The 26,475-nt window shown below is 40.4% G+C and overlaps 1 protein-coding gene across 4 annotated transcripts in view; it reads left to right on the top strand.

The window, feature by feature from the left end:
- phkb (phosphorylase kinase, beta) overlaps window positions 1-26,475 on the top strand; it is a 107,160-nt gene that overhangs the window by 18,261 nt on the left and 62,424 nt on the right. For all 4 annotated transcript variants that reach the window (XM_037094515.1, XM_037094513.1, XM_037094514.1 and 1 more), the window contains 7 exons: window positions 1,270-1,369; window positions 6,008-6,115; window positions 6,997-7,077; window positions 12,883-12,998; window positions 17,979-18,042; window positions 22,763-22,858; window positions 24,335-24,532. In XM_037094515.1, coding sequence (XP_036950410.1) covers window positions 1,270-1,369; window positions 6,008-6,115; window positions 6,997-7,077; window positions 12,883-12,998; window positions 17,979-18,042; window positions 22,763-22,858; window positions 24,335-24,532 — 763 coding nt within the window. The remainder of the gene's footprint in view (window positions 1-1,269; window positions 1,370-6,007; window positions 6,116-6,996; window positions 7,078-12,882; window positions 12,999-17,978; window positions 18,043-22,762; window positions 22,859-24,334; window positions 24,533-26,475) is intronic.

Below are 26,475 nucleotides of genomic sequence, written 5' to 3'. Positions count from 1 at the left end.
GTCCAGTAATGAATGCTCGATGAAGTACTTTAAAACATGATGTTATAAGATGAAAAGCTGCCCACTGTATCCTCTGACTGTCCTCAGTTTTGATGTTGAGGGTCAAATGAAGCTTGATTTATGTTGGCGTGCCACTGAAATTTAAACACTTTTCACCTCTTCTCTGTTGATACCCGGAGTCATTATTAGCCTGACCTCTGTTAAGTGCATTCAAGATCTGACATCCCCCACCAGGAATGTGCTTACTACCACTGCGGCCACTGTAACCCTAATTGATCGACTTCTGAGTGGTATCTTAATGTTGTCAACAGCAGTGGTTGCATTTAGACCTGCAGCAACCCAACCACCAGAATAAATGCTGGTAATAAGTACATATCTGCAAACCATGAATGTGTTAAAACCCCATATTTCTTTATGTTGAAACCTTACCTTTCCCTATGTTAAAGTTTCAATTTTATGTTGTGACAAGGCTGTGCTTCATTTTGTTAAACACATAGTTGGGGTTCAGAAAAGTTCAGGTTTTGGCTTACCTGGTTCTTCACACAAAATGTGTTGTCGCCTTGTTAAAAATATCCACGGTTCAGCATTTACAGATGTTGAAACTTCATCTCCAACAGCTGTTGTTCCGCCACTATTCCCTCCAAATCCCGACATGAAATTCAGATTTCAACCTAACCTTGGTTTGCAGAAATGTTAAATGCCAGAATTGAATTCATTCGCCTGGGCTGCTCACAGCAGGTGTCAGTTTATCCAATGATATGTTGTTGCTCTTTGTTGCTTGTGATTTAGTGTTCATGCTGATGTCTTTCAAATGATTGAACAGGAGTAAACATAAAATGATGTGGAATGACAGGCAGCCAGATGTTCAGAGCAGGGTGTGTAGTGGGGAAGAAAATAGTGCTGGTCCAGGTGTCCTGAAGAATTTTTGTGTTCTGAACAAATTGGGAATTCCTTATTTTACATTTAGTTTAAAATAATTTACAGAGACTGCTGATGTTGTAAATGAGACGCAACAGTCCAGTATATTTGAAAGAGTAGATAGGTGTTTGATTGTTGAGTCACAAAGTAAGTCTTAATTGGTATTTGACATCCTTGGAATGATACTCAACAATCAGTTATCTTTCTCCAGAAGAGCTTCCCTACCTCTAAAATAATTCTAATTCAAACAAGTCAAGTGCCAAGAGGGAACTATTTTCACTGGACGTTATAACTGGAGAGATTTAAATGTCCGACACTGACAACATTTTATCGTGCCACCCCGCTGTGCAGGCGCATTGATGACGATTTGGGGCGGACCCATGAATTGGAGCATTCTGCCATCAAGTGCATGAGGGGGATCCTCTACTGCTACATGAGACAGGCTGATAAGGTGAGTTTTCTGCCAGAATCCACTCAGCTGCTGTTTTCACACTGCATTTTTGCATAAAAGCACCCCACGGTTACACACTGTGTTGCTGATCAAAGGTATATTCCTGAGCGGCTCTTTATGAAAGTCTCTCAGAGCTGGAGCACTGGACACATCTGGTTCACATTTCATATCATAACAAATGACAATGGAAGCCGGTTGCCTCAATCCTGAGGGCTTAATAACCGGCAATCAGTTAATTGCCGAAGACTTCTGCTCCGATGGGGGAAATTTCATGCACCGTCTGTAGGAACCCTGATGCATGCACATGAGCTGGCTGTGAATGAAAAATGGCAAAATGCACAACTTTTATGTAAACATAGCAGAGCAAAATAAGTCCTTTTTATACTGTTTTTGGTTCCTTATCATAAAAAAAAACATCTTTTAACAGATCAGCCTACTGTGTCACTGTGTACGTCCATTTGCACAGCGTGTGCATTTGAAAGCCGTTCTGTTTCATCTTGCCTCGACCTTGACGACCTAATTTAGGGGAGAGCTTTCCTGTGTCTTAATTACAAAGCTGCGTTTACACAGTTAATTACACAGAGCTGCGTTCGTTACGGCTCCTGTCTCCAGCACTCACGGAGAACATGGCATTTTTAATGGAGACGTGACACAGGGCCACTGCTGGGCAAATACCACAGAGCAAATACAGCAGCTGGGCCCCACTGTCTGTCAATAGTATGGCGTGTAGGGAACTGAGGTACTTTCCCTCAGAAACATTGAATATTGTCAAGTGAAAATATTTTTGGGTTGGGACAGACAGTCATAATTGTCACTTGGTAGGCTTGATTTGAAACCTGGAGACAGGCAGACAGAACCAGCTGATTTTTTTATTCTAGGGACTAGAGGTCATCTGTCCAGTTGGGTAAGGTCAAAGAAAGTCCCCAATGATTATATAGTGGATGGAAAACTGATACTAAATATAAGAATAAATATATAAATATGTGGATGTTTTAACGCATGCACTCACTTTAATTAAAACATATTTGCTGATGCAAATTAAACTTGGAAACGTAACTTTTAGGTGCAAGAGTTCGTTGTTTCCCACAGAATGTCCATCTGTTTTTAACAACCTGCAAATGAGACTAAAAAAATAATCAATTTTCTTTTTTCAAAATTGCTTTAAATGTTTGCCTACATAGTGTTGCTTTAAATGTCCACATTAGTTCACACAGACATTTCCGTTTCTCTCTCACAGTATGTGTCTGCTCTGTTGGCTCTCTTCGTCAGCAGTATGTTTTATAAAGTCGCTCAGCAATCAAACCTGCTGTTATGGATTTTTTCACAGCAGGAGGTGAGCCACATGTGGAGGACGCTTGTTGCTAATCATGTAGCCCATTGAAACCAACGCGGTACAGATAAACATCACATTGTGCACTTACGAAACAAAAATAGGACTACATTGAATAGGAGGGGTCGATCACAATACAGCAGGGATGTAATATCAAGGAACATCACTTTCTTGATGTGGGATTTCTCTGCAGAGCATTTGCAAATATGCGTCTGTCTCTCATGTGAATGAAATGATAAATGTGGGTTGACAAATATACTTTGGTGGTTGTTAATATACCTGAGTGACTACGTCTGTGGGGAAAACTCTGGGGTTGCTTGTCAGGCGTGTGGAAACGTAAAAAACGGGTAACGATAAGGCTACAAAAAAATCTTAGAGTCAACATGCAGCTTACAAAGAAAATGCCTTTTCTCAATACATACATATCAATGCCTCAAGTATGATGCCACCCAACCTCCCTCCCATCCCCCGTTACGTTGATGTAGTAGTATCAACCTCTTGCTTGCAATTTTTCCACTGTCTACAATCTTTCACAGCAAGTTCACCATGTTTTGCTTTTCCCACATACTTACACTTACCCCTTGACTGCTGGAGACTCAAAGTGTTAGGACTTAAATGTTCTGTTGTAATTATTATTTCTGTATTTACAAACGATGAAATAGTGATCATAGTGAATAAGTACAACAAATGTATTACCCAACTGTGCAGAATCCCTCAGCTGTATACAGCATTTAACTCATTATTAACTTGACTATTGTGGTTCTTTTTCACTGATCTCATAGTAGCATTTTCACCTGCAGGAGGCAGCTGTTCTCACCTAAAACTCAGTGTTTCCCATCAAATGGCATACAAAGTTGACAATTAGTTGGCAGACATGGAGCATTTAGCAGTTGAAAGGTCAGATTCATATATCACTCAGGAGTTGGTAGACCAGAACAGAGCTCACAGGAGAGTGAATATTGAATCTGCATTCTACATGTGGCCTGAATAATATGTTGCTTCATAACTGCTGCATTTGTAAATAAGCAATTTAATGTTCAGCAGGAAAGTTTTGTAAGGAGAAAATACGTCAGTCTTGTACTCACAGCTTGTTGCACTGCCCCCCAGAGGCCAAAAAATAAATGAATGCAGGTGTAAAGTAACAGATTTCAACTTTAAAGGGGCAATATGTAGAATTTTTGTTGAAAACGTTGAAAAAATAACTAAAATTAGCAACAAAAAGTAAATATATAACAGTTTTGATATTATGATGTCTATGTTGCAGAAATATCTACTTAAATTAGCATGCTAATCAGCTAGCCCTGGGACAGTCAGGACTGCCTGCGTTCTGAAGTATTAGATTCAAATATGTCCCCTTTGCAGCCAGAAATGGCAAAGAATTACCTGGAAATGTATTTAATAAGATGTAAGAGTTATGTGTTGGCAGTAGATGTAGAATTCACAAAGGCAGGTGTGCAGAGTATGCTTTCATATTACTGTGTGGCAGCAGGCATTGAAGTGTTTCACTAATTTGAAGCTCATACTGGTGCATTGCAGCACTTGAAACGATGAGTAAGAACTGGGGCCTCTCAGAATATCCCGAGAGTCGAGCCACTTAACTCTGTGGCTCTACTGGAGCAACAATCGGCAAGACCTCGATACAGGAGCAGGTTTTATAGAAACATAAACAGCAGTGCCTATTGTTGGCTGCTACTGACAGAGGTAGCTCTCTCACTCAGTCACAATCACACCCACACCCACACACACACACACTCTCTAATGTATTAGCTGCTGTGGGATGCTGGGAAGTGGAGCAGGTTGCAATAAAAGTGGGACAGAGGGTCTCCACTATGACCTGACTAGGAGAGAAATGGAGAGAGGGAGAGAAAGGTGGGGAAAATGAGAGAGTGTGAGAAAAGAGATAAAGACACAGGGAGCAAGAGGGACAACAAAGTAAAAGGAGAGTGAATAATAGAAAGTACTAGGAAAAGAAAGGTAGGAATGAGGAGAGAGGGAGGCCAGGGGGTTGAAAGAGAGAAAAATGGAGACAGCGAGGGGAGCTTGATGATGGAGAGAGCAGCTAGAGAGGTGGAGAGAAGGGAAACAAACGAGGTAAAAATGGGACAAAGGGCCAATTATTTATAACTCTGCACGTTGGGGCTGGTGGCCCAGCTGTAATTTGCCTAGGAGTCGAGTCGATGCAGCAAACATACACACGAAGCTGCCAAGAAACCACTGAGCACAAAACACCAATAACCCATTGTTCAGGATTTTTTACGCGTTTGTTGTTAACCAAGATGTAGTGCGGTTAACCCAGTTCTGACCCTTATACCTGCTCAGTGTAACAGTTACTGCCCACAGGGCAGACATGTTGATTGTTCTCATTTCTATTATCCCAGTTACAACCATAGCCAGTACTATGTGTCACTAGAGTGTTCATGGATTTATGCAGGCACACATTTAATGGAGCTGAACCAAGCCTCGAAGGCAGGATTCGATGTTAGAATTTCATTGGAGGCACTTGTGCTGAAAGTTTGCATGGACCTGAGGCTTGTGAGAAATGTGTCGATGTTACAAAGAAAATGTATGTGTTTCTGCAGAAACCTGAATATGAAGTTGAATGCTTTTGTAATAGGTTAAATAGCTCAATATTCCAACAGTAATCGCTGTTATAGAGTGTCAGGTCAGTCATACCATACCATGTGTCTTCTCCTGCCCGTGCGGTAAAAGAAAAAAAGAAATGTTCTGGCATCCCTGCTCACCTTATCCAACCAGGATTAGAGCAGGATCCTCTGCTATGGCTGGTGATTAGTGAGCTCACGTTGTGGCGTAGAGAGGAGGGAGGGGATTGCCAACTGCTGTGACAGGAAGTCAGCTAAAACATCAACTCTTGCAGCAGCTTTTAAGGTAGTGAAGTTCATGCCGAAATAGAGGCATTGAAAGAAGTGGTACTTCCAAAAGAACATTTAAAATAACATAGATGGCATATTCTGCACCCAAAGCAGCTGAATTTAAAGTGGCAGATTAATTTTAATCAAGCTAATGTAATGGAAGATAGGAAAGAGTTGAATTCACTTTAGGTGTAATAAAGTCAAATGTGCAAAAAAATCTGTACAGCCATTGGAACCAAACAGACATTAAAACAGAGATTACCATGTATTTACTTATTATACAAGGCTCCAGTTATGTGTTCAAGGCAGCTACAGTGTATATTCTACCTGTGGTGAGGAAATTAATGTCGCTCCTCCTCTCTTTCTCTCTGCTCCCTACTTACCCTTGGCCTCTCTCTTTCACCCTGTCCTCTGTGTCCCCGTGTGTCTCTTGACCAGGTGGAGCAGTTCAAACAGGATCCCAGCCCCTCCAAGTGTCTGCACTCGGTGTTCAACGTGGACACAGGTGATGAGGTGTACTCCTACGGCGACTACCACCACCTGCAGGTCAGCCAGCACGCAGACGAGTGCAGAAATAAGAAAACACTCAATTGAGAGAATACATTCAAATGAGTTTTGACATACAGTATACACATATACAGTGTGTGTCTATATGCATTGCTAGCTGTCCGCCTCATTGAAATGTCCAGTTCTTCATATAAAATCAGAGTCATACTACTCTAATTTTATATCTCTGGTCACATATCTGCTGTAACAGTAATGAAAATGATTCTTCTGGCTGTCAACGGGATGAAAACTGTGTGAAAAGTGAACCCTGCAAAAGATGAAGGAAACAAATTAGACTTTTGTTATTGAGTGTTGCAGAAAAATGCCCATAAAGAATGACTCATGACTTCCCTCTGATTGGTATGTACAGTCATAAAATTGACTTGACTCAGTTGACTCAGAGGTGGATGTGCATCAAACTGGCACTAAAACAACATATTCTTCTGTCGATGGTATTGACAGAGGTCAACGCGGTGTGTAACTTCCTGATGGTGACTGTGTCTCTGGTGAAAGATAGCCAATACATCAAGAGAGCGAGATAGAAAATCAAAACAATGATGCCTGAGACAAGGAAAAACTCAGAAGTAATCAAAGCTGTGTAGATTTTAAACCTGTACTGTATATTCATTTACTTCTTGGCTGTGATTTAACTAATAAATAAATTACGCTATTGATGATGTTTTTCTGATGCTAAAAGGCAGAAAGCTAATAAGGAGCAGACATCTTAGTCGTTATGCAATGTAGGAAATCACAGAATTGCTCTACTGACAAATTTGGGAATATCACACAATGTTTTAAGTGAAAGTTTTTTTTTTTTTTTTGAAGTGTATAAGTATAAGTGTATGTCATCCACTGTGTCCGTCCATCTGTCTTTGCTGCAGATCGATGCCGTTTCTCTGTTTCTGCTGTACCTGGTGGAGATGATCTGCGCCGGTCTGCAGATCATTTACAACACTGATGAGGTAAACGAGACACTACAATCACTGCAAATGATCAGTTCTGGACATCAAGGATTAAAGCACTGTCCTGTTTATTGGTCTGATATTTTGTGGCTAATCCACTTGCAGCAATCAGTATCCATCTTAAGTTTCAGACAGTTTAAAACAAATTACTTTCTTATTTACTTCTCAAACAAAATATTGCTTGTGTCCTTGTGCAGTGTGCTGTTTGAACCTTATGCTCAGCATTGCATTTATTGCACATATTTTAAAGTGCATATGTTTAAACATTTCTAATGGGTGAAAACTAGTTAATCTCCACATGAATCTCCAGTGCCATCATTACCTCCACCGAGGAGGTTATATTTTCACCTGTATCCGTTTGTTTGTTTGTCAGCAGGATTATACAAAACTGCTGTATTAGAAACTCAACTAAATTTGCACAAAACTTAAGGACGGGTACCGGCACCGAATAAACCCCATTAACTTTTGGTTTGGACCCTGATAAGATTTATCCTGATGAGTATTTAGGTGGCTGTCATCTATGAGGGAGTAAAATTTGATACAGATATAATTATAAGTTATGGTCAAACACTTGGATAGCTTAAAATTTAAAGTGATTCATGGCTCCTAAGTTTGATATTAGCTTAGGCTTGATTGTCTTAAAGGGGACTGTTGGGCCTTTGTAGAGGTTATGCACTCTACTAAGTTTTAAAAGGTGAAGGAGACCAGCGACTGCATCCGGCAGGGCTGGATCGTCTGTCTCATGAGGAGCTCCAGCTCCTGTCTCGCTGGGGTTTTTGGCTACTCATTTTACTGATGTAGTCTATGTGTTGAAAAGACTTATGTTAGGGGCTGCCATCTTGCTGATACACAGGGCTAAAAGAAAATCATAATAATTACAGATACACTAAAGCCCCCTTGGAGGGCAAGAGATCATTCCCCGCTGCTGACCAGCATTGGAAGCAAGTGATGCATTTTGTTTGGAACCAGGTTCGTTTTGCCAAAATGCTGGATTGTTGTTGTGCTATCGGGTGCACTAACACAGATGAAGAGAAGTGTGATTCTACTGAATTCCATCAGAAAAAGAAAACCCAGAGAGGAGAAGATTATGGATTTGTGTCATAAGGCGTACCTCAGTCCCTGGGGAGGGCAAACAACGGCAGCCATCCAAATACACACATATTTGCAGCGAACACTTCATCGAAGTTAAGCTCAAGTAAAAGCAAGTATATACTTGTATTAATTATCGTATTTTTAGCCATAGATCACATCTGTTTGTAATGGTTTTGACATGGTTTGTTGTCGTATATGGATGCAACAAACAGCAGTGGTCTTAATGAATTAAAGGTCCCATATTATAAAAAACACGTTTTCTCTCGTGTTAGCTTTTCTTTCGTGTTAGCTTGTGTGTGTGTGTGCTTCATATCGGACTGCTTCAGTAACGAGGGTCAGTACAAAGCTGGCTTTGCCTCGACACTGACCCTCGTAAAAGGATCAGTCCCAACCATACCGGACCCAGCAAACTGCATCTGAGCCAACGAAAAGTGTCGCCACGGTTTGACAGTATTTACAGTTGCCAACAAGTATGAAGAAGTCAGCTGGGCATTGACTGACTAGTTAGCTCCACTTTGGTCCGCTATGCAATGGAGTTTAAACTGAGTTTAATGTCAATGATATTATGATGGAGCTTGGTTGTCACAGTAAAAAGTCTGGAAACATGCAGACTGGAGACAGAGACGATGCGAACAGTGTCCAAGAGTTTGGACACTGAGTTGGAGACAAACACAGCTTTCGCTAGCTGTTAGTCATTAGCTACATAGTAGTAACTGTAACAACACATACAAACAAACTAACATTATTCAGACACACTAACCATTCTGAAACGTCCTGCTGCAGCCACAGAGTCTGTACTTCATCAGGAGCCTCTCCTTCTGGGTCTGATTCTGGGTCAAACTGATTCAGTTGAATGAAAGTATCTCCGCGAGCTGCAATACATATATATACATCCACCATAACATTAGCGCATGCTACCGCTAGCATAAGAGGCATCCTCTCCCTGAGAGGAACGTGTAGCAGGCAAGTAGAAACTGTCTTTGTACTTTTATAAGCTTTCTTTTTGGCAGCAATATAAGGTGAGTGATACTCCACAAGGTACGTGTAAATGTCACCAAAGTTCAGCTCTGGCAGGGACCTGGCAGTTTTAACAGCTGAAATACCGCAGCAGGTGCAGTATATGTATTGCAAGTGCCCAACACTTGCAAATTATGTCCATACCGTTTCCTTACTACAGTTGAAAGGCAATCTAGATAACTACAAGTGGAAATGTATTGTCGTGTCTTTAGGGGAAGTCTGGTATGAGCCGCCATCTTGCTGTACTGTTTTGACCTCCACGTCAGTGGGTCATGTGACTGAAAACTATGAATAAATCTGGTTCAAGCTGGCCTCACATGGGACACTGTTTGTTAGGGAACCAAGATATGGTAGTTGTGTCTATTTGAAATTAAAAATGAAATAGCCGCCGTCAGAGTCAAGGCGAAGAAAACAGGGCAAAGCACTGCTTTCTTGCTGAGGGTAAACATCCACACTTCTGCTGGGGTTAGAGACTGGGTTGCACAGCTCTCCTCTGGATCCGGAGTCTGTCTGGTAAACACAGGGCAATTTTGGCTTGTCCAGCAAGATAAAAGACCGCAACCTAGGCAAAAGTAAAATTGAAACATTTGGTTGCTCTCTTTGTGTAACATCTGCACAGATGAAAGCTTGTGCTTCCAACAACGCATTACGATGGGACTGCCTTGAGTTGGGGCATTAGGGCAGAAACTGATGATGTGTGCAAATCCTCTCAGATGATGGGAGGAGGGAGTTTTCAGACCAGGGTGGACTGTGACAACAAGGCTATACCTACTGGACGTTAGGGTTGGTGCACTAAGTTCACGACCACGACCTGATTTTGGATAAGCGGTTGACAATGGATGGATGGCACTAAGTTCAGTTTACCTGAAAGGAGGCTGCATCATAGGCTCTACATGCAAGCTGCTCTATTGTCAGAACCACATTGTAAAGTCCCAACAGTGCTAATAGTGATAATGGTCATCAAACCTGCTAAACGTGTACATCATGTAAGCACACTAATTGTCAGTAGTATTCTGACATTAACATTCAGTCCTGCTATAGCTAGTCTAAAAGCACTTCTAGCATAGCTGTAAACCTTGTTTACTTCTCTCATTATGTGACTTGAACACGTTTTTAAGCATCTCTGAACTGAATCATCAGTCTTTGTGCACATGAAAACACATATTGTGAAAATGCATCACCAAAAAACATTCTTTACCCTAAAACAAATTATGGGACTTAATTAGATTAATAAATCTTGAATTATGTGATACTTTCCTCTTAAATCCAAATACATTCAATAAAGTAGGACCAAAGGGTTTCTAAAGCCAGTTAAATGTTCTCTAAATCCCACGCAGACATCCAGGAGCTGACACAAATGCAGGATCAAGGGACAGTAGCTCACTTTTATAGCTCGGTTCACATTTATATTTTTGCTGAGCCGCTCAATTGACTTTCAACAGGGAAACATTAAGATGATTTCATTGTGGAACTTTAAATGTCCTCGTGGGAAGTGAACCGGTAACATCTTATTTGGCAGCATGCCAATCCAGACCATCATGGAAAAGGTGCTTTGAATGGTTTCCTTCAAGTTTGATATATCTGTCCAGTGTCATGCTTTTTGCTTTTTCATTGTTGGGCTCTTAAAACAACAAAGCGACTTGGCTGTTGGGTTTACACACTGAGCTGTTTATTGTGTGGCCCTAAGGAGCAGTTGGAACTTCATTAATTCTGTTAGTTTTTATAGTCTGCTCATTCACAGCTTTACTTGCCGCCACACAGTACTAAAATTTGTGCCGCTGGTAAAGGGATCCATTTGTTTACTAGATTGGGCTTATCTTAAGAAAGTAAGGACATGGTAAAACATTTTGCCACTAACCAATTAGTGCGTACAGGCTTCACTTTGTTTACAGAAAACCCTTCCTAATAACCTCTCATTTTCTCCTTTTCTCACTGCTGAAGGCAAACAATTTGACACCGGAACTTTTTTTTTTTTTATGAGGGCAATCCTCTATGTGCAGCAGCCTTTATTTGCATGTTTGAACACAGCTTATTAGGTTGTGTAATTCACGTTGAAGTGTTCTGCACTCCCCTTCCTTCTATTACTAAACAGATCCAGTGAGCAAAAGGACTTGTGATCTCACTGAACGCTGTTTGAAAAGCGTTTCATTTGGACTAATCACATTATTACGGTGTCATTCATGAGTTTGTTGTTAGCTGTCACTGCTTGTGAAGTCCATTGGTGTTTACTTGACCGAGCTGGAACTGCATTGCAGTATTTTTTTTTCCTTGAGGTGATATAGAAAGGCTGCCGCGTGTCCTCTGAGAAGATGCACTATCGACCTCCTTCCAGATGCCATTTTCAGTCTCATGCAGCATGAAATGGAGTGTCTCATTAGCCTGTGTGTATCACAGACTGTGTTCTTCGTCTCATAATACACGTGCATGCATTTTTGCACAGTTTGAGTGTTTCTGGCACATGGCTGGAAGCGGCAGCACATGTAGGGTGCTTCTGCAAATGTGCCCATGTGTGCAGACCACCTCCAAATAACAAAAAGAGAATCTGGCAGGGACAGTAATCTAACAGCAGAGAGACAGAGAGGCTTGTTTGGCCGATGGGCAGTAACATTCATTAAGATACCATTAAGATACTGAAAAGTTCCCCTTGTTAATCACCACACTCAAAAAAACCCAAATGATGAGAGGAGCAGCTAACACCTTCGTCTGCCCTGCTCCTCTTTCCCTGCCCTCCTTCACAGACTGGCCTATTTAAGTCCTACACGGGTTGGATCAGCATCTCTATCTCTCTCGTTCACTCTCTCAACTCTCTCTTCTTCTTCTCTCCCCCGCTTTGTCATTTCAGATTAAATCTCCCATCAGTCAGACACACACACACACACACACACACACACACACACACACACACACACACACACACACACACACACTGCTACTTTCAGGTCTTTTTAATGATTCAGGGCCTTTAAGGCATCACACATTTTACGTCTCACCCTCTCAGTTCTTTTCTAGGTGGGCCTATTGATTTTGACTCCACAGAAACACTATCCCTCTCACGATGACAGAAATGACAGAAACTACCTGGTTCTGCTAACTACGACTATTAAATCAAGAGACCAATGTTTCGTTTGGTGAAGAAATCAAGGACACTGCTGAGTGTTTTTTATAGATTGTAATGATCGAGCAATGCATCAGTAATTACAATTTTGCAATCAGTATGACGTGATACGTGTCCATTCAGTGTCGTGTCATGAGCACTTGGAAAAGGCAGTGAAGCTACAGCTCCACATGCTGCCATACTTAACTTCTTCATCACACCTTGTCTCTGACTGCAGGGTGAGTTTGACCTTGAGCGCTGATGAGGAATCAGCTTTCTTGTCCACTTTACTAACCTATATAATGAGATGAAGAGTCACACACCTCACCCCAGATCAATCTCAAAAGTCACCCATTCCAGTATATGTATGTATGTGTGTGGAGGGCCCTGTGTGCACGTGTAGCTGCAGCTTGAATTATGTACCGTATGATTGTGTGTGTCACTATGGATCTCTCAGATGTTCCCTACCTGCAGCTATAGGTCTTTTAAGTTCATGTGTGTGTGTGTCTATATTTGTTAGATATTGTGTATGCATCTATGCTGTATCCATTCCCAAAGTCCCATGCCTTCCTGTGTTTGATGTGTGTGTTTGCTGTGTGCAGGTTTCCTTCATCCAGAACCTGGTGTTCTGTGTGGAAAGAGCCTACAGGGTCCCTGACTATGGCATGTGGGAGAGAGGCAGCAAATACAACAATGGCAGCCCTGAGCTGCATTCCAGGTCAGTCAACAGCTCAGCAACGGCCACAAAATATGCAAAATAAATGTCAATAGAAGGAATATAAAATGTGGGTTTATCTGTTGTTACTAATTGAAGGAATGCTTTACAATAAGGTACACAAATATGAGTGGTTACTAAGGAACAAGTGAGGAATAAATCAGTGAGTCGTTAATGAGTAGTCCTTGAATAATTGTGATTTGAGGACTGTATATTAGCACCCATATCATGAGTTGATAGAGAACAGAATGGGAGATACTTTGTCAATGAATCAGGTAGTGATTAGTCCATGAGTACCTGTGAATCAACACACTTTTGTTCCTGACTGACTATAAAAAGCAAGTGAATGCCACAAACTAGTATTGACTAATTAAATACTGATTACTTAAGCAGTAGTTACTGTTTTTGTATACCTTCAAGTAAAATTAAACATAAAACTGAGTAGTTAACAAGTAGACTGTTTAATTACTACTTAGTGAATCATGAGTTACTTATTCTGTGTAAAGTGATACATAATACTAAATGATTACTAAGTAGTCCCTCATTACTGCATGATTATGAGAATTAACAACTGACTTTGAATGATTCATTAATTTTCAAGTAATTCTTGATTCAATCCTCACTCGTTCCTTAGTAACTACTCACATTGTTGTGTACTTTATTGTGAAGCGTTACTCTAATTGAATTTGAATGCTGATATCCAGTTTCAATAAACATTGTGGTCAGACACCAGCTTAATTTACCACACCACTGAAACTACAGTGAGAGTTTTACTGAGATCAGTTTTATTTTCTCCTCAGTGCCGCTGGGAAACACACTGTAGCAAACACTGATTCTTGGTACATACACAAACACACACAAAGCGCTTTATAGATTGCACTGTGTCACAAGTCACTGTGATGGTGTAAATTTTACTGTTGCATGTGAGCTTATGTTCAGTTCTGTTACCCAGAGTGTGTGTGGGGGTGGGTAGTTACACAGAGGTTGAAACTTTCTTGGAAAATACACTGAAGTAGACAATCAATACCAAGAGCAACATGAGAGGAATGGACAACTAAATGCCTCTGTATCCTAAGAAACTCTCTGCGCTGTAATGATATTATAGTCCATTCAACGGAAGGTAGGAAGGATAGAGGAATGTAACAAAAGGAAGGAATGGTGTGGAATAAAGGAATAGAGTTATTGCAGGTATTACATTCTAATTGTTGAGGCTATGAAAGCAGAAGGGATGTGAACTAGCGGAAGTGTTTGGCTGAAAAAGCTGTTCTGATTAATAAAGATACATAAACTGAATCTTCCTTCCATTCTTGATTGCCATGCCAGAACATTTCCTGTAGAAGAAAAACACAAAAGAGGGCTGAGCAGTGTTTTGCTTTATGTATTGACAGTTATACATTTACATAAAGTTTTTATAATCATTGGCAATAGCAGAAAAAAGGAAATCTGCTTTGAAGTACAAGTAATTTTCATTTTTAATGCTTGCTTTAAAGCAAGGATTATAGGACTGAAATATTTCTTAATCCTAAACAACTTTTTATCAGCTATTCTTTGGTCTTTATTTTAGTCTCCAATGTGTATATATTTATGTTTTTGTACTATAGACAAACAAATCCAGATACAAGAAATCACATCAATCAAAGGTCAAACTGTTCAATGTGATTATTGACTCAAAACTCACATTTGAAACTAACTGTTAAGCTGTGTGTAAAAAAGGGCGTCTGTTCTGTTTGAGGAAACTGAGTCGCTTCCATATCGACAAATCCATCATGTCCGTTTCAGCTTCTCCCCTCTGGTTTATAATCGCTAATTGTCAAACAAAAAGATACAAAAACAGCTTCGTCCCTGCAGCCATAACTCTGAGGAATAAGTAATTACTTTATTTTGCACAAGTGATTCATTATTGCTGCTTTGACTTATTTACTCATTACTGTATTTATTTTATTTTACTTATCTATTTATATTTATATTTATCAATTTATACAACCAACAGCAGGCTATGCTACTATAAAACAAACCAAAAAACATATGCCTAACGTATAGGTCATATCAGTGTTGTCTTAACAAATTGGACTGTGGTCTCTTATCCTTCTTCTTGACCCTCCAAACAAAAACAAAAAAAAACATTGAGCAAATAATCTGTGTTGGGTAGAAATGTAGGATCAACACTTTAACTATATTTTAAAATGTGTTAAAACAGCAGGACTGCACTCGGCCACTGGACTGGGTTTGTGTTGCGTACTCCTAACTGATCTATCATCCAAGGTCGAGCTGGCCCCCCTCTCGTCCCTCAGTGTCTTGATAAAGATCCTCAATTTCTGCCATTGCTTATCTCCGGGAAGCATGTTTTTTTTTTCTTTCTCCAACAATCCAAAGCTGTTGGCAGCAGCTTGCCAAGATACCCTCAAGAAAAGATAACAAATTCGATGTAGTGGAGAAGCGCTGTGTCTTGGGCTTCTTGTATTTCCTCCCCTGCAGGTCATGCTTTGGATTTCCACAATTAGTGAGCTAGCTTATATGTGTTGTTGCGTAATACATGTTAACATGTTGTGTGCAAACAGTGAACTGTGGCAGGGGCACATTTACAATGGCTCCACGTAAACAAGATCTGTGTAAATAATCAAATTGAACGGTCGTTTCTAGCCCCGCAGTGCCAGTGGGCAGAAAAAGGCTCAGTGGGAACGAACAGGAAAGGATGTATTCATTTTGGCAGCGTACTCATTTATCCATATCAAATCAAATGATTCACTTTATTTGCTTCTGCCTCATGTTTATCATTGCACCCTTTTAGATGGATAGACTAGAGCTGTTTTATTTAAAGTAGCATATCCAATCTTATGAGCGTTGTGATTTAAAAAAAACATAATATTTCTCTTTAATGTGATGAGTTAGATGTAATTTTGATAGAAATGTAGAAACATGACTTTGCTCATATATTCATGAATATTTCAACATAAATCATGATTTTTAATTCACTTTACATCAGTGCAACTTCAAATCATCAGAGTCTAAAAGTTGCTGTAATATACTGAATGTTGCTATCGTTTCGTGCTCTAACTCTAAGTTTACTCAAAGTTTATCAACTGGGCAAACTAGGCACTAGTCCCAGGTTGAGGTGGTGTCTCAGGCCAACCTGAAACATCAGGATTTGACAACCTGCAAATAAAAATCAACTATCTTTTTTCAGAAAGCCATAGATACCCCTTTCAAACTGGACAACAAAACATCTGGCTTTCATCGTTGATGTGAATGTGTATAATTGGTATTCACCTGCATCAGATAATCAGATCGAGCGTCGATTGCCGGCGATCCCCGGTTTGTGGACAATGACTTTACTGTATTCTGTAAGTGTAACAGAACAACACAGTCTACAGTATGAGGAGTCTGCAGCAACATTTTCATCATTCAAATCTCCAGCTGGGAACTGAAACTGTTGCATCATTAGGCTGTTTTGTTCCTGATTCCCAGTATCACTTTTTAACCTCCTGTTTCCCCACCAAGCATCATATCTCCTGTATCCCTGTGCGAGGTGCTGACAGCCTCTCTGACCAGTCCTGGCATTCCTTTTTCAGTATTAGCATGTGTGTTATACAGAAGTAGCTTCAACAGAGCTCTTCCCCAGGCTGAATTAGCCAGCCATCCTCTGTAGGCTTCACTAATGGAATTGAATGCATTTTGATATGTCAGCAGATCTACCGCCAGTCATCGCCAAGTTTCTGGCAATTTCTACCCCCCCTCCTTTTTCTATTCTAGGGAAATCTTGGCAGGGTTGAAACAGAAAGAAAATGACAGTGAAATCGGTTCACTTTTAGTCTGCACTGCAATCACAGTGGCCAGCCAGTGTGAAATTCAGTATAAGAATTTTATTAAAGAGATCCTTTATCTACAGTATACCACAATCTTAAGAGCCCTCAGCTTTATTCCATCCTAACAGATAGCAGCTTAAGATTCAATAGAGATTCTGAATGCATTTTTTATCTGACCATTGAAAGATGCTTATTGTTCCTGTCCATGTGTCAGAAGATATTCACAGGGGTGGAAGAATTATTCAGATCCTTTACCTAAGAGAAATACCACACTGTGGAAATAATCTATTACAAGTCAAATATCTGCATTCAAAGCTTTACTTAGAGCGTAAACAGACAATAGACAAATTCCCTGCTTCCTGTTTCCCTGTGGAGAACTTTTGGTGCCGCTGTTGCGAACACAGTGTTAGGGAAGTAAGGCCCTTTTCTGTTTTGGTAGCACAATAACAGACACATTTCTTTGGGCCGTCATTTAAAAAAAAAAAAAAAACTGATGTTTTTGGATGAATATTACTGCTGCACTATTGTTGATGTTGCATTTTACTGCGGTGGATGTCATGGTTGAGCTCATTTTTCTGTAGCTCAGATGTGTATTATGCAAGAATCGGTGACCTGTCGTATTCAGTGTCAGCCAGCAGTTCAGGCGGTGAGCTTGAAGCACCAGGAGATTATTTGTGTTCAGGCCACTAACAGAATTTCAATTCTCTGTATGTCTTGCACATATTGCAGCATTGACAATAAAGCCAACTTTCAACTTTCTTTCAACTAGCATAGGAGCCTTGAAGCGGGATGAGCCGGGACTAGCTGGATAGCATGCTAACTTCAACATGATACATGGACTTCATGATGCCAAATTAAATCAACACATTCTGAGATGCATGGTTTTGATGGAGAGGAAGGGTGGGGACAATTGTGATCTGAAATGTAACACACAGTCTATCACAGAAATGTAGCAGAGTCAAAAGTAAAGTATTCGTCTCTGAGATGCACAGTAGTCCAGTAGAAGGACAAAGTTGCATAAATTGGAAACACCCAGGTTGAGTACAAGTACCTTGAATTTGTACAGTACAGCACTCGACTAGATGTACTTAGTTACATTACTGAATATTCATACACATCAAGACTATAATGTATCAATGTCAGTGAAATCCACTTAATCTCAGTCTTCTTATCTCTGCAGCTCTGTGGGCCTGGCTAAAGCTGCTCTGGAGGCCATCAATGGATTCAACCTGTTTGGAAACCAGGTATTTGAATAATTCACCTGCCTCTGGAACATTCCTCCTCCTAAACGAGTCCCTGGACACACCTGTATTTGTCTTTTGTCTAATCGTGTCAGATGGGCAAGATCTTATTATAGATAGCCTATTTTCTAATTCAAATCTGCTGAGGCCCGTTACAGCTTCATACATCAGGGAGATATGCTCCATGTTTTGTCACCATCCTACACAAAGAATGAGCTGCCTCTGTGTCCACAGCTGTTTTACCAACTTGACATCATCATGTGATTAGTCATCGATGCAGGACTATTTCTCCAAGTGGATGTTTGACCATCGGTAGATTGATTTAGTATGTTAGTGTTTGGTTCAGCAAATTGTTTGTGTTTCTATCGACTTTGATCGATGGCCACAGTTGATGTTTGGTCCTGGTTTGCAGTATCCATTAGAGGATATGTTTCTTTTTTCAGCTTGTGTGGAGGGAAGGGAAAACAGGGACATTCATTACACCTGCTAATGGATTGGAAAATGAAGCCCTGCACTTAGCAAGTCTCCTCTCTTATTATCTGTTCTTCCTCATTTCTCCCCTTGGTCTTTTGCCCACGATGATGGTTTCTTTGGCCATTTAATGTATCTGAACTTGAAGTAGTTTTCTGATCATAATACGGGGCTGTTAGGATGAGTGTATATTAAAGTCGCTGTTTGTTTTTCTCTTCTGATCAGCGGTGAAATGAACGGTTTAACTGTGCCTGGAAATGGATTTTCTCATCATGCTCGGCTTGTTGGAAGAATCAATTTACAGAGGTGGCTGCTTTATGATCCATGCTGTGTGGGGCCTCTGTGTATGTGACTGTGTGTCTCATCCAGTCTCTTGTCCCTCTGTGGGGATGGAAGTTCTACAAGTCACGCAGTCGCCTATTAACGATCTCTATCAATCTTGATTTCCCAGCCGACTCTCATCGTTCCAGCGACAAATGTGACGCCCCCAACCAGCACACTCTGAACTCCACTATCAAACTGGTGGCAGGCTCTTGGGGGTGTGTAGCATTTGCAGTGGATGAATGGACACACAGCCTTTCATTTTGTGAACTTTGGATTTTCTTCATGATTTTTCCGACTCAAAGATAGCAGCTTTGCGGTGTGACACGATCGATCTCTGTGGATTAAATCGATTCCGACAAGAGGAGGATGTTTTGATTCAATTTTAAAGCCTGTCATTAAATTCACAGAGCTGGACAATCAAGACAATCAGTTCCCACTTTCTACCAGGGCATTGTCACCCAGTTTACATCCGGTGAAGAACAGGGGTGCAGTGAAGTTGACACACACCAAAAATATTTGTGTTTGTGTGTTTGTGTGTGTGTGTGTGTGTGTGTGTGTGTGTGTGTGTGTGTGTGTGTGTGTGTGTGTGTGTGTGTGTGTGTGAGACAGAGAGATTTTTTTTTTGACATAAATCTGTAGACAAAGAACCCTGTCACTGCTAATATAACAACAGTGGCAGGTGATGATTTTCTGGCATAGATTATGTTGGCCTATAATTAACTTTCATTATATAGTCACCTTTTAATTATAGAGGAACATGGGCTAAGTGGCTGCAGGGCTAAGTGGGGTTTCATGGAGACAGGAAAAACTTGCAAATATCACAGTTTTATGTTTTTTTTGGCAGTTGCCGCACATAATTATCAAAAACTGTTGGTCATAGTTCAAATCTCTTCACCCTGATTGAACTGAATTGAATCGTTTAATGGTCCTCTCTGAAAATTGGTGGAGCACATTTTCAGTATCGATGTCCTGCATCTCCAAGAGCATCTCTGGTCGTAGGTTGAAGAGTTTTAGGTGCCCTGCAGTTTTTACAACCTTTTTCAGGCTGATTCCTGCCAAAAAGCGACTCTTGCGATGTAGGGATGTCTTGCTTAGTTTTCGAAAGTAATCACAATGAGTTTTAAAGTAGTTTAACAATTTATGGACATCTAAACTAATTGATTGAAGTTTTTTTTATCTGCATTCTGTTCAGGAAACCTTCTGAAGCTAAAGTCAGTTCCCACTGCAGAGTTGCTGTTTTTTTTTGTTTACCAGAACTGAATATTGGCATTAAGTACAATGTTTTCTGTTGTTAGTGTGATAAAGTCATCTTAATTCAAGGTATTAATGTTAAAATTATTTTACCAGTAAATGTTTTGCTCATACAACTGGTAATATATCCTGCGTGATACTACTGATACTGATTATTCAAGAAGATTTGAATTTCCTTCAAAGACTTAAAGAATTGTAAATTCAGTGTCAGTTTTGTACATTGAGGGCGAGTCCAGATTGAAGTGAACAAAAAATGCTCTATTTTCCTGTGTTTGAAAGTCAGTTATGGTTTGTAGAAAACCATATGAAGAACTCTATGGCTCCCATAACCCTGAAACTAGTCTGATCTAGTTCTACGAAGTCTTTTCTTTAGCTTATAGGACTTATGTTATTTGACCAGTGGTTAAACATATGACAAATAACGTTTCCCCATTAAAATGTCTGACTTTTGGGTACTCCCACAGTGCAAATATATATGCAGGTTAGGTCGATCAATTTCTCTAAATTGCCTGTAGGTGTGAATGTGAGTGTGAATAGTTGTTTGTCTCTTGATGTCAGCCTTGTGTTGAACACGTGACCTGTCCAGTGTGTACTCCAGCTGCTGCCTGCTTATCCTGCACAGGGTATGAGCAGGGATGGATGGATGGATGCAGGATTGATGGATGGATGGATGGATGGATGGATGGATGGATGGATGGATGGATGGATGGATGAATGGATGGATGGATGGATGGATGGAGTGATAGATGGATGGATGGATGAATGGATGGATGGATGGATGGATGGATGGATGGATGCAGGATTGATGGATGGATGGATGGATTGATGGATGGATGGATGGCTGGATGGATGGAGTGATAGATGGATGGATGGATGGATGCAGGATTGATGGATGGATGGATGGATGGATGCAGGACTTATGGATGGATGGATGGCTGGATGGATGGAGTGATAGATGGATGGATGGATGGATGGATGGATGGATGGATGGATTGATGGATGGATGGATGGATGAATGGATGGATGGATGGATGGATGGATGCAGGATTGATGGATGGATGGATGGATTGATGGATGGATGGATGCAGGATTGATGGATGGATGGATGGATGGATGGATGGATGCAGGACTGATGGATGGATGGATGGCTGGATGGATAGAGTGATAGATGGATGGATGGATGGATGGAGTGATAGATGGATGGATGGATGGATGGATGGATGGATGAATGGATGGATGGATGGAGATGTGTATTTACATTATCTGAAATGTTTCCAGCAACATTAAACATTCTGGTGACATGGATAAAACTTTATTTTTGTTTCAGATATCTTCATTTGCATTGAAGACAACAACTTTGAATATCTTATGTTCATTGTCATCTAAATATGTATTTTGTTTTCAGTGTTTCACTTGAGGGACCCAAAGTGGCAGAACTTAGATATTGTGCATTTTTTACATGTGTGTTAACTTGCTGTTAATTCTTTGATTTCATATAAATATTTACACATCCGTTATTGTATAAATATGTTATTTCTGGGGTACACACTCAAAAACACTCCATAAACAAAGATGTGTTGAGAAAAATGTCTTTTCTTTACCTTTGAGTCCTTATATAGAGTTCATCATGGCTCATATTCTAAAACTCTTCCATTGACCAAAACATAATCCATATTCATATATAAATATATGTGCATTTCTGTTTGGTGTTGGTGTCAAGCAATGCAATTTTTCTGGGTATAACTATCATGGGGTTAAAGTACATAAAATACGGTTTGGACTGTTGAATGTTATTAAAAAGGAAATGTTAGCCCTTGGAAGGAAACCACAGTCAAAAGAGCACACATCCAAGGTAAAAGCATTCATCTTACATGCTGGGCTGTCTTACACTCTGCTGCTATAACATCAGAAAAGGTTTCCCCGAGAGTACCATTTCACTGACTTATCACACAGCTGCCTACACCGGTGGCCAGCAATCCACTGCACTATGCAAATTGCTACAGGAAAGCTTGCTGATTTGACTAAAAGCCCTGGCCGGATCTGTTTTTAGCGAAAAAAAAAATAGACGCTGGCAATATTCATACATTATTTATTTGACTTGCATTAGAAACTGCTTAGCAGGTTGCAGGAGTGACTCAGTTGGTGTTGTATAACTGCAGCTGATGGATGGATGAATTGAACGGGACCAGCTTTTTAGAACCAGAAAAGTTTTGATGACTCCCCTTACCAAGTAAAAAACAAACCTGCCCCCTCCTTTCACCCAGAGGTGTTTAAGTGCTCTGGACGGACAGACTACATTGTAGTAGCAGCACTTGGTGACTTTTTGAGTGATAGGATGACTCTCGACTCACTGTTGTTCAAGCACTCCCACACTGCACTTCAAAAACATGTGCAAGCCAAAAATATCAGCCTGGTTTTACAGCAAAAGAGTGTGTTTTGATGTGCAGAGGTGAGAGGTGTGATGGTAGCAGCTTTAAAATGTGCTATTTAGCCATTTAGCCGTCAAGTGTTTTTTTTTTTTTCTGATTTAATGATGGAGAAGTTGTTTAGCGTCTCTGCGTGTTTCTGTGGGTGTACAATCTCAGAACATGAGACTCTGTGCTTTTGTTGCACCTATAAATTGAGAATAGTTGAGCTGTGACCATGATGCTGTCTTTGTATGTGTTTTGCTCTGCAGGGTTGTTCGTGGTCGGTGATATTTGTGGATCTGGACGCCCACAACAGAAACAGGCAAACCTTGTGCTCCCTTCTGCCCCGAGAGTCTCGCTCACATGTGAGTCCATCTATCTCTGAAGCTACGCAAATCACTCCACAAATGACTAAAAACCTACAACGAAAGCAGAATTACAGGCAAATTTGGTGCAGAGATGGCTAGTTTTTCTGTTGTAGCGTTTAGAAAGATGTACACTGTTGATGCAATCAGCTTCGCTTTATCCTTTTTCCACTCAGTTGTGTGTATATTCTCCCCCATTCCAAGACTGAAATAGGTGCCTGCCACATACAAGGCAGGTTAATTGTACACACGAGACAAAATACGTGCTCACGTTGATGTGTCAGAGGGCATTTGTAATTCAGTAATGCATCTCCCACAAAGTGAAGTCATTACACCGCCCATGCCTGCGCTATTGATGGTTCAGTGTGACTTGAAATGGGGGGAAGTGAGAGGTGGCTGCAGAGCTGGAGGGGAGGCAGAACTGAAAAAGCAAGGTGTGAAAAAAGTGGTACATGGATGAAAAGCAAGAGCAAAATCATTCCCTGCTCTCCACTCCACCACTTAAATGATCGCATTGCTCTCTCTGTGTGCTGGATGTGTCAGGCAGAATGGCCGCCATCAGCTTGCAAGGAAATTAGAGTAATTAGAGGACCAGAGTGGCATTATAGCTGTCTTACTGTTGAGGAGCTGGAAAGATGAGAGAGAGATGTACATACTGTTGGTCAATGCAAATATCACCATAGTTGCAATATAGTATCAACATCTTGTATACTACGGCAACAGATTGAAATTCAGTATTACCCTGCATCGAATGTGTTCTGCAAGCCGATATTCTCATTTTAGATGCGGCAGCTGACAAGGATGTTAACATGTAGATTGGAGCTGTAACAAGAAGTCGAGGAAACAGAGAGGATCGGAGCAGACACAGCAGCGGTTGTACAGATGCGTGCAAATTCAAAAAAAGATTTCAATGCAAACCATGAAAGCAGCATCAAACGGTCATCACCACACCTTGCACTGAAATCTGGTCAATAGCCGTCCATGTAAGAGAGCATGCCACTGCTGTTAGTAGGGACTTCAGTGCACAGACAGCAGCTCGGGAAGCTCCGCTGTCTGTTAATAAACCCTAAATATTCATAGCTTTTGCAGTGAGGCCAGTGTTAATAGCTTTCATATTCATTGCTTAATAGAGTAAACCAAACAAAAAACTGAAATGAGACAATAAGATGCCCAGTCATAATAGTTTGTCAAGTCTAATAATGATATTCATTCCTGATGATTGTTCCAATTGAAATGTAGTCAGGCAGTCCTGATTTTGAATAAGGCTGCTGCAAAGTGCTGCTCATAACCGGCAGGTTGGTAGAGACATCTGCTCTCCAACGCACTTCTGATTCAAAACTTATATGACTAATAATATGACTGTGGTTAGGATTTAATTCTAATTCCTCATTATCTAATCATTGATTAGCAGTTTCACTCTACACTGGAGACAAATTATTGTGGAGCGGTGTTAGCCAGATCTTCTCTCCCTGACAGAATACGGATGCAGCCTTACTGTCGACCATCAGCTACCCTGCCTTTGCAGTGGACGATGACGCCCTCTACAGTCAGACACTGGACAAAATTGTTCGCAAGCTGCGGGGGAAATACGGCTTTAAGCGTTTCCTCCGTGATGGCTACCGCACTGCAAACGAAGACAAGAACCGCCGCTACTACAAGCCTGCAGAAATGAAGGTCAGTTTTTCTGATTCATTTTCTTCATCACTTAAACTTTTGATTGTAGATAATATGTCTGGATTGTTGAAAGTGCTTAAAGCAACCTGAAAAATACTGACACTGTGCTCTCTCCTAAAGGTTTAGCTAAAACTTACAGTGGAGTGTTGTCAGCATAGCAATTAAAATGATTATTGTAGAGTTGTACAGTTTCTAAGATGAATTATAAACGTAAAATCATAAGTTGTCAAAAACGGCCAATTACACCCCGGACCTCTGCGGGTTAAATAGAGCATTTACATAAACAGATAAAGGATCCAAGATGGCTCCTGGGTAACACCACCAGAGATGAAAGCAAGAGTTTCGTCTTACATTACAGCGAACATCCTCTTAGAGAGGTTTGAGCATAAGTTGACCTAAATCACCAACTTTGCAGACAGTTGTTTGAAATATTGTGGTCCCATAGGTGTTAAAGTCAAGGAAGGAAACTAAGTTAGAGTTCATTTCATGCAACTGCTTGTTAATGCAGATGAATGACTTCTGATGGTTGCACCTGAAAAAGTTGAACTTGAAAGTTCTTGAGCATAACATTTGAAAGGTTTTTGAAATGTATAAGCCTCTGAAGATATTATCTTTCTATGACAACGTTAAGAAATCTCCTTGTGACTTAGCATCTCCCATTTCAAGTGTTTTAATCCCGCAGGTATTTCCCCCCTAATCTCAGTGTGTGTGTGTGTGTGTTAGTAAATCTCCGTCAGTGGGTGTGCTCATGCATATATATGTATGTGAATGACGATGCATTCATTGTCCGTTTTTGAATCCCCTGTGATCCCGGTGAAATTACAGCACATTCACTTCAGAATCAGCTCAGTGAGTGTACTCTGAGTTAATCAGAGGCTGGACTCTTAATGCTAAACAAATCATTGCATTAGCTTCAGATCCAACCTCCCAGAATTAATGAGCTCACAGAGGCAGATGAAAGGGAAAAGAGAGATCTACAAGCAAAAAGTCAGAGGCAGCTGGGGTTTATGTTTGACTTCTCATCCATAATGTCTCATCAGCTCTGCTGGTGGGACATTCAAACTTTTAAACCAAAAGTCATCAAGGTCACCTGATACTCAGAATGACAGTTAAACTTTTCTTAAAAAATGAAGTTGCTATAAAAGGTTAGTGATAGCACCATACAGCAGAGCAGACCAACTGGGCTTTTGCTCAAGTGGTTGATAATTGTTTGTCAGTTTATGATCATGCACACCACTTTTTGTACTCCTTCATAAAAAGATAGGCAATATTCAAAAAAAATCTACCCATAGTAATATGGTCGTGACCATTCTGGTGGACCTCATGGGACCGTATTTCAGATAAAAAACATGTATATTACTCAAGGGGAGAGACAAAGGCCCCTTTAATCCCATTTGAATAATGCCACGATACACACATAAGATGTTTGTGAATTAAAAAGATAATTTTTCATTCAAGAAAGTGACAGTTTATCGTGACTCAGGTAAAATAATCGAGGGTTGTGGGAAACTGCTCAGTGGGCTACATTTTCTCACTCAGTGTACGTTGCCAACACCAACATGGAAATGACCTTGGCACAGAAAAGATAAAATAAAACAATGAAAATCATGTTAAATCTGGTCATACTGACAGCTGTAGTTACATGAAATGAGAGTTAACTAGTTTTGTGAGCAAACTAATATGCAGGAGGCTGGCTATGTATTCTTTCTAATTACATATTTTCACAGCGTTAGTTTTACAACAAACTATGACTTTCTCAAGTTGAAAAATTATCTTTTAAATTGACAATTATCATATGTGTATTTCGTGGCACAATATAAGGGATCAAAAAATCATTTGTCCCCGTTTTCTTTTAAATAAGTTCTCAAGGCTGTCCACCAGAATGGGCCTAGTTTTACTAAGGTTGAGCTTGAGGTGAGGCGTAGTTGTCCAAGCAGAGATGT

The sequence above is a fragment of the Acanthopagrus latus genome, chromosome 4, assembly GCF_904848185.1.
Source record: "Acanthopagrus latus isolate v.2019 chromosome 4, fAcaLat1.1, whole genome shotgun sequence".
Classification (NCBI taxonomy): Eukaryota; Metazoa; Chordata; class Actinopteri; order Spariformes; family Sparidae; genus Acanthopagrus; species Acanthopagrus latus.
This window is presented reverse-complemented; position numbering and strand designations above follow the sequence as displayed.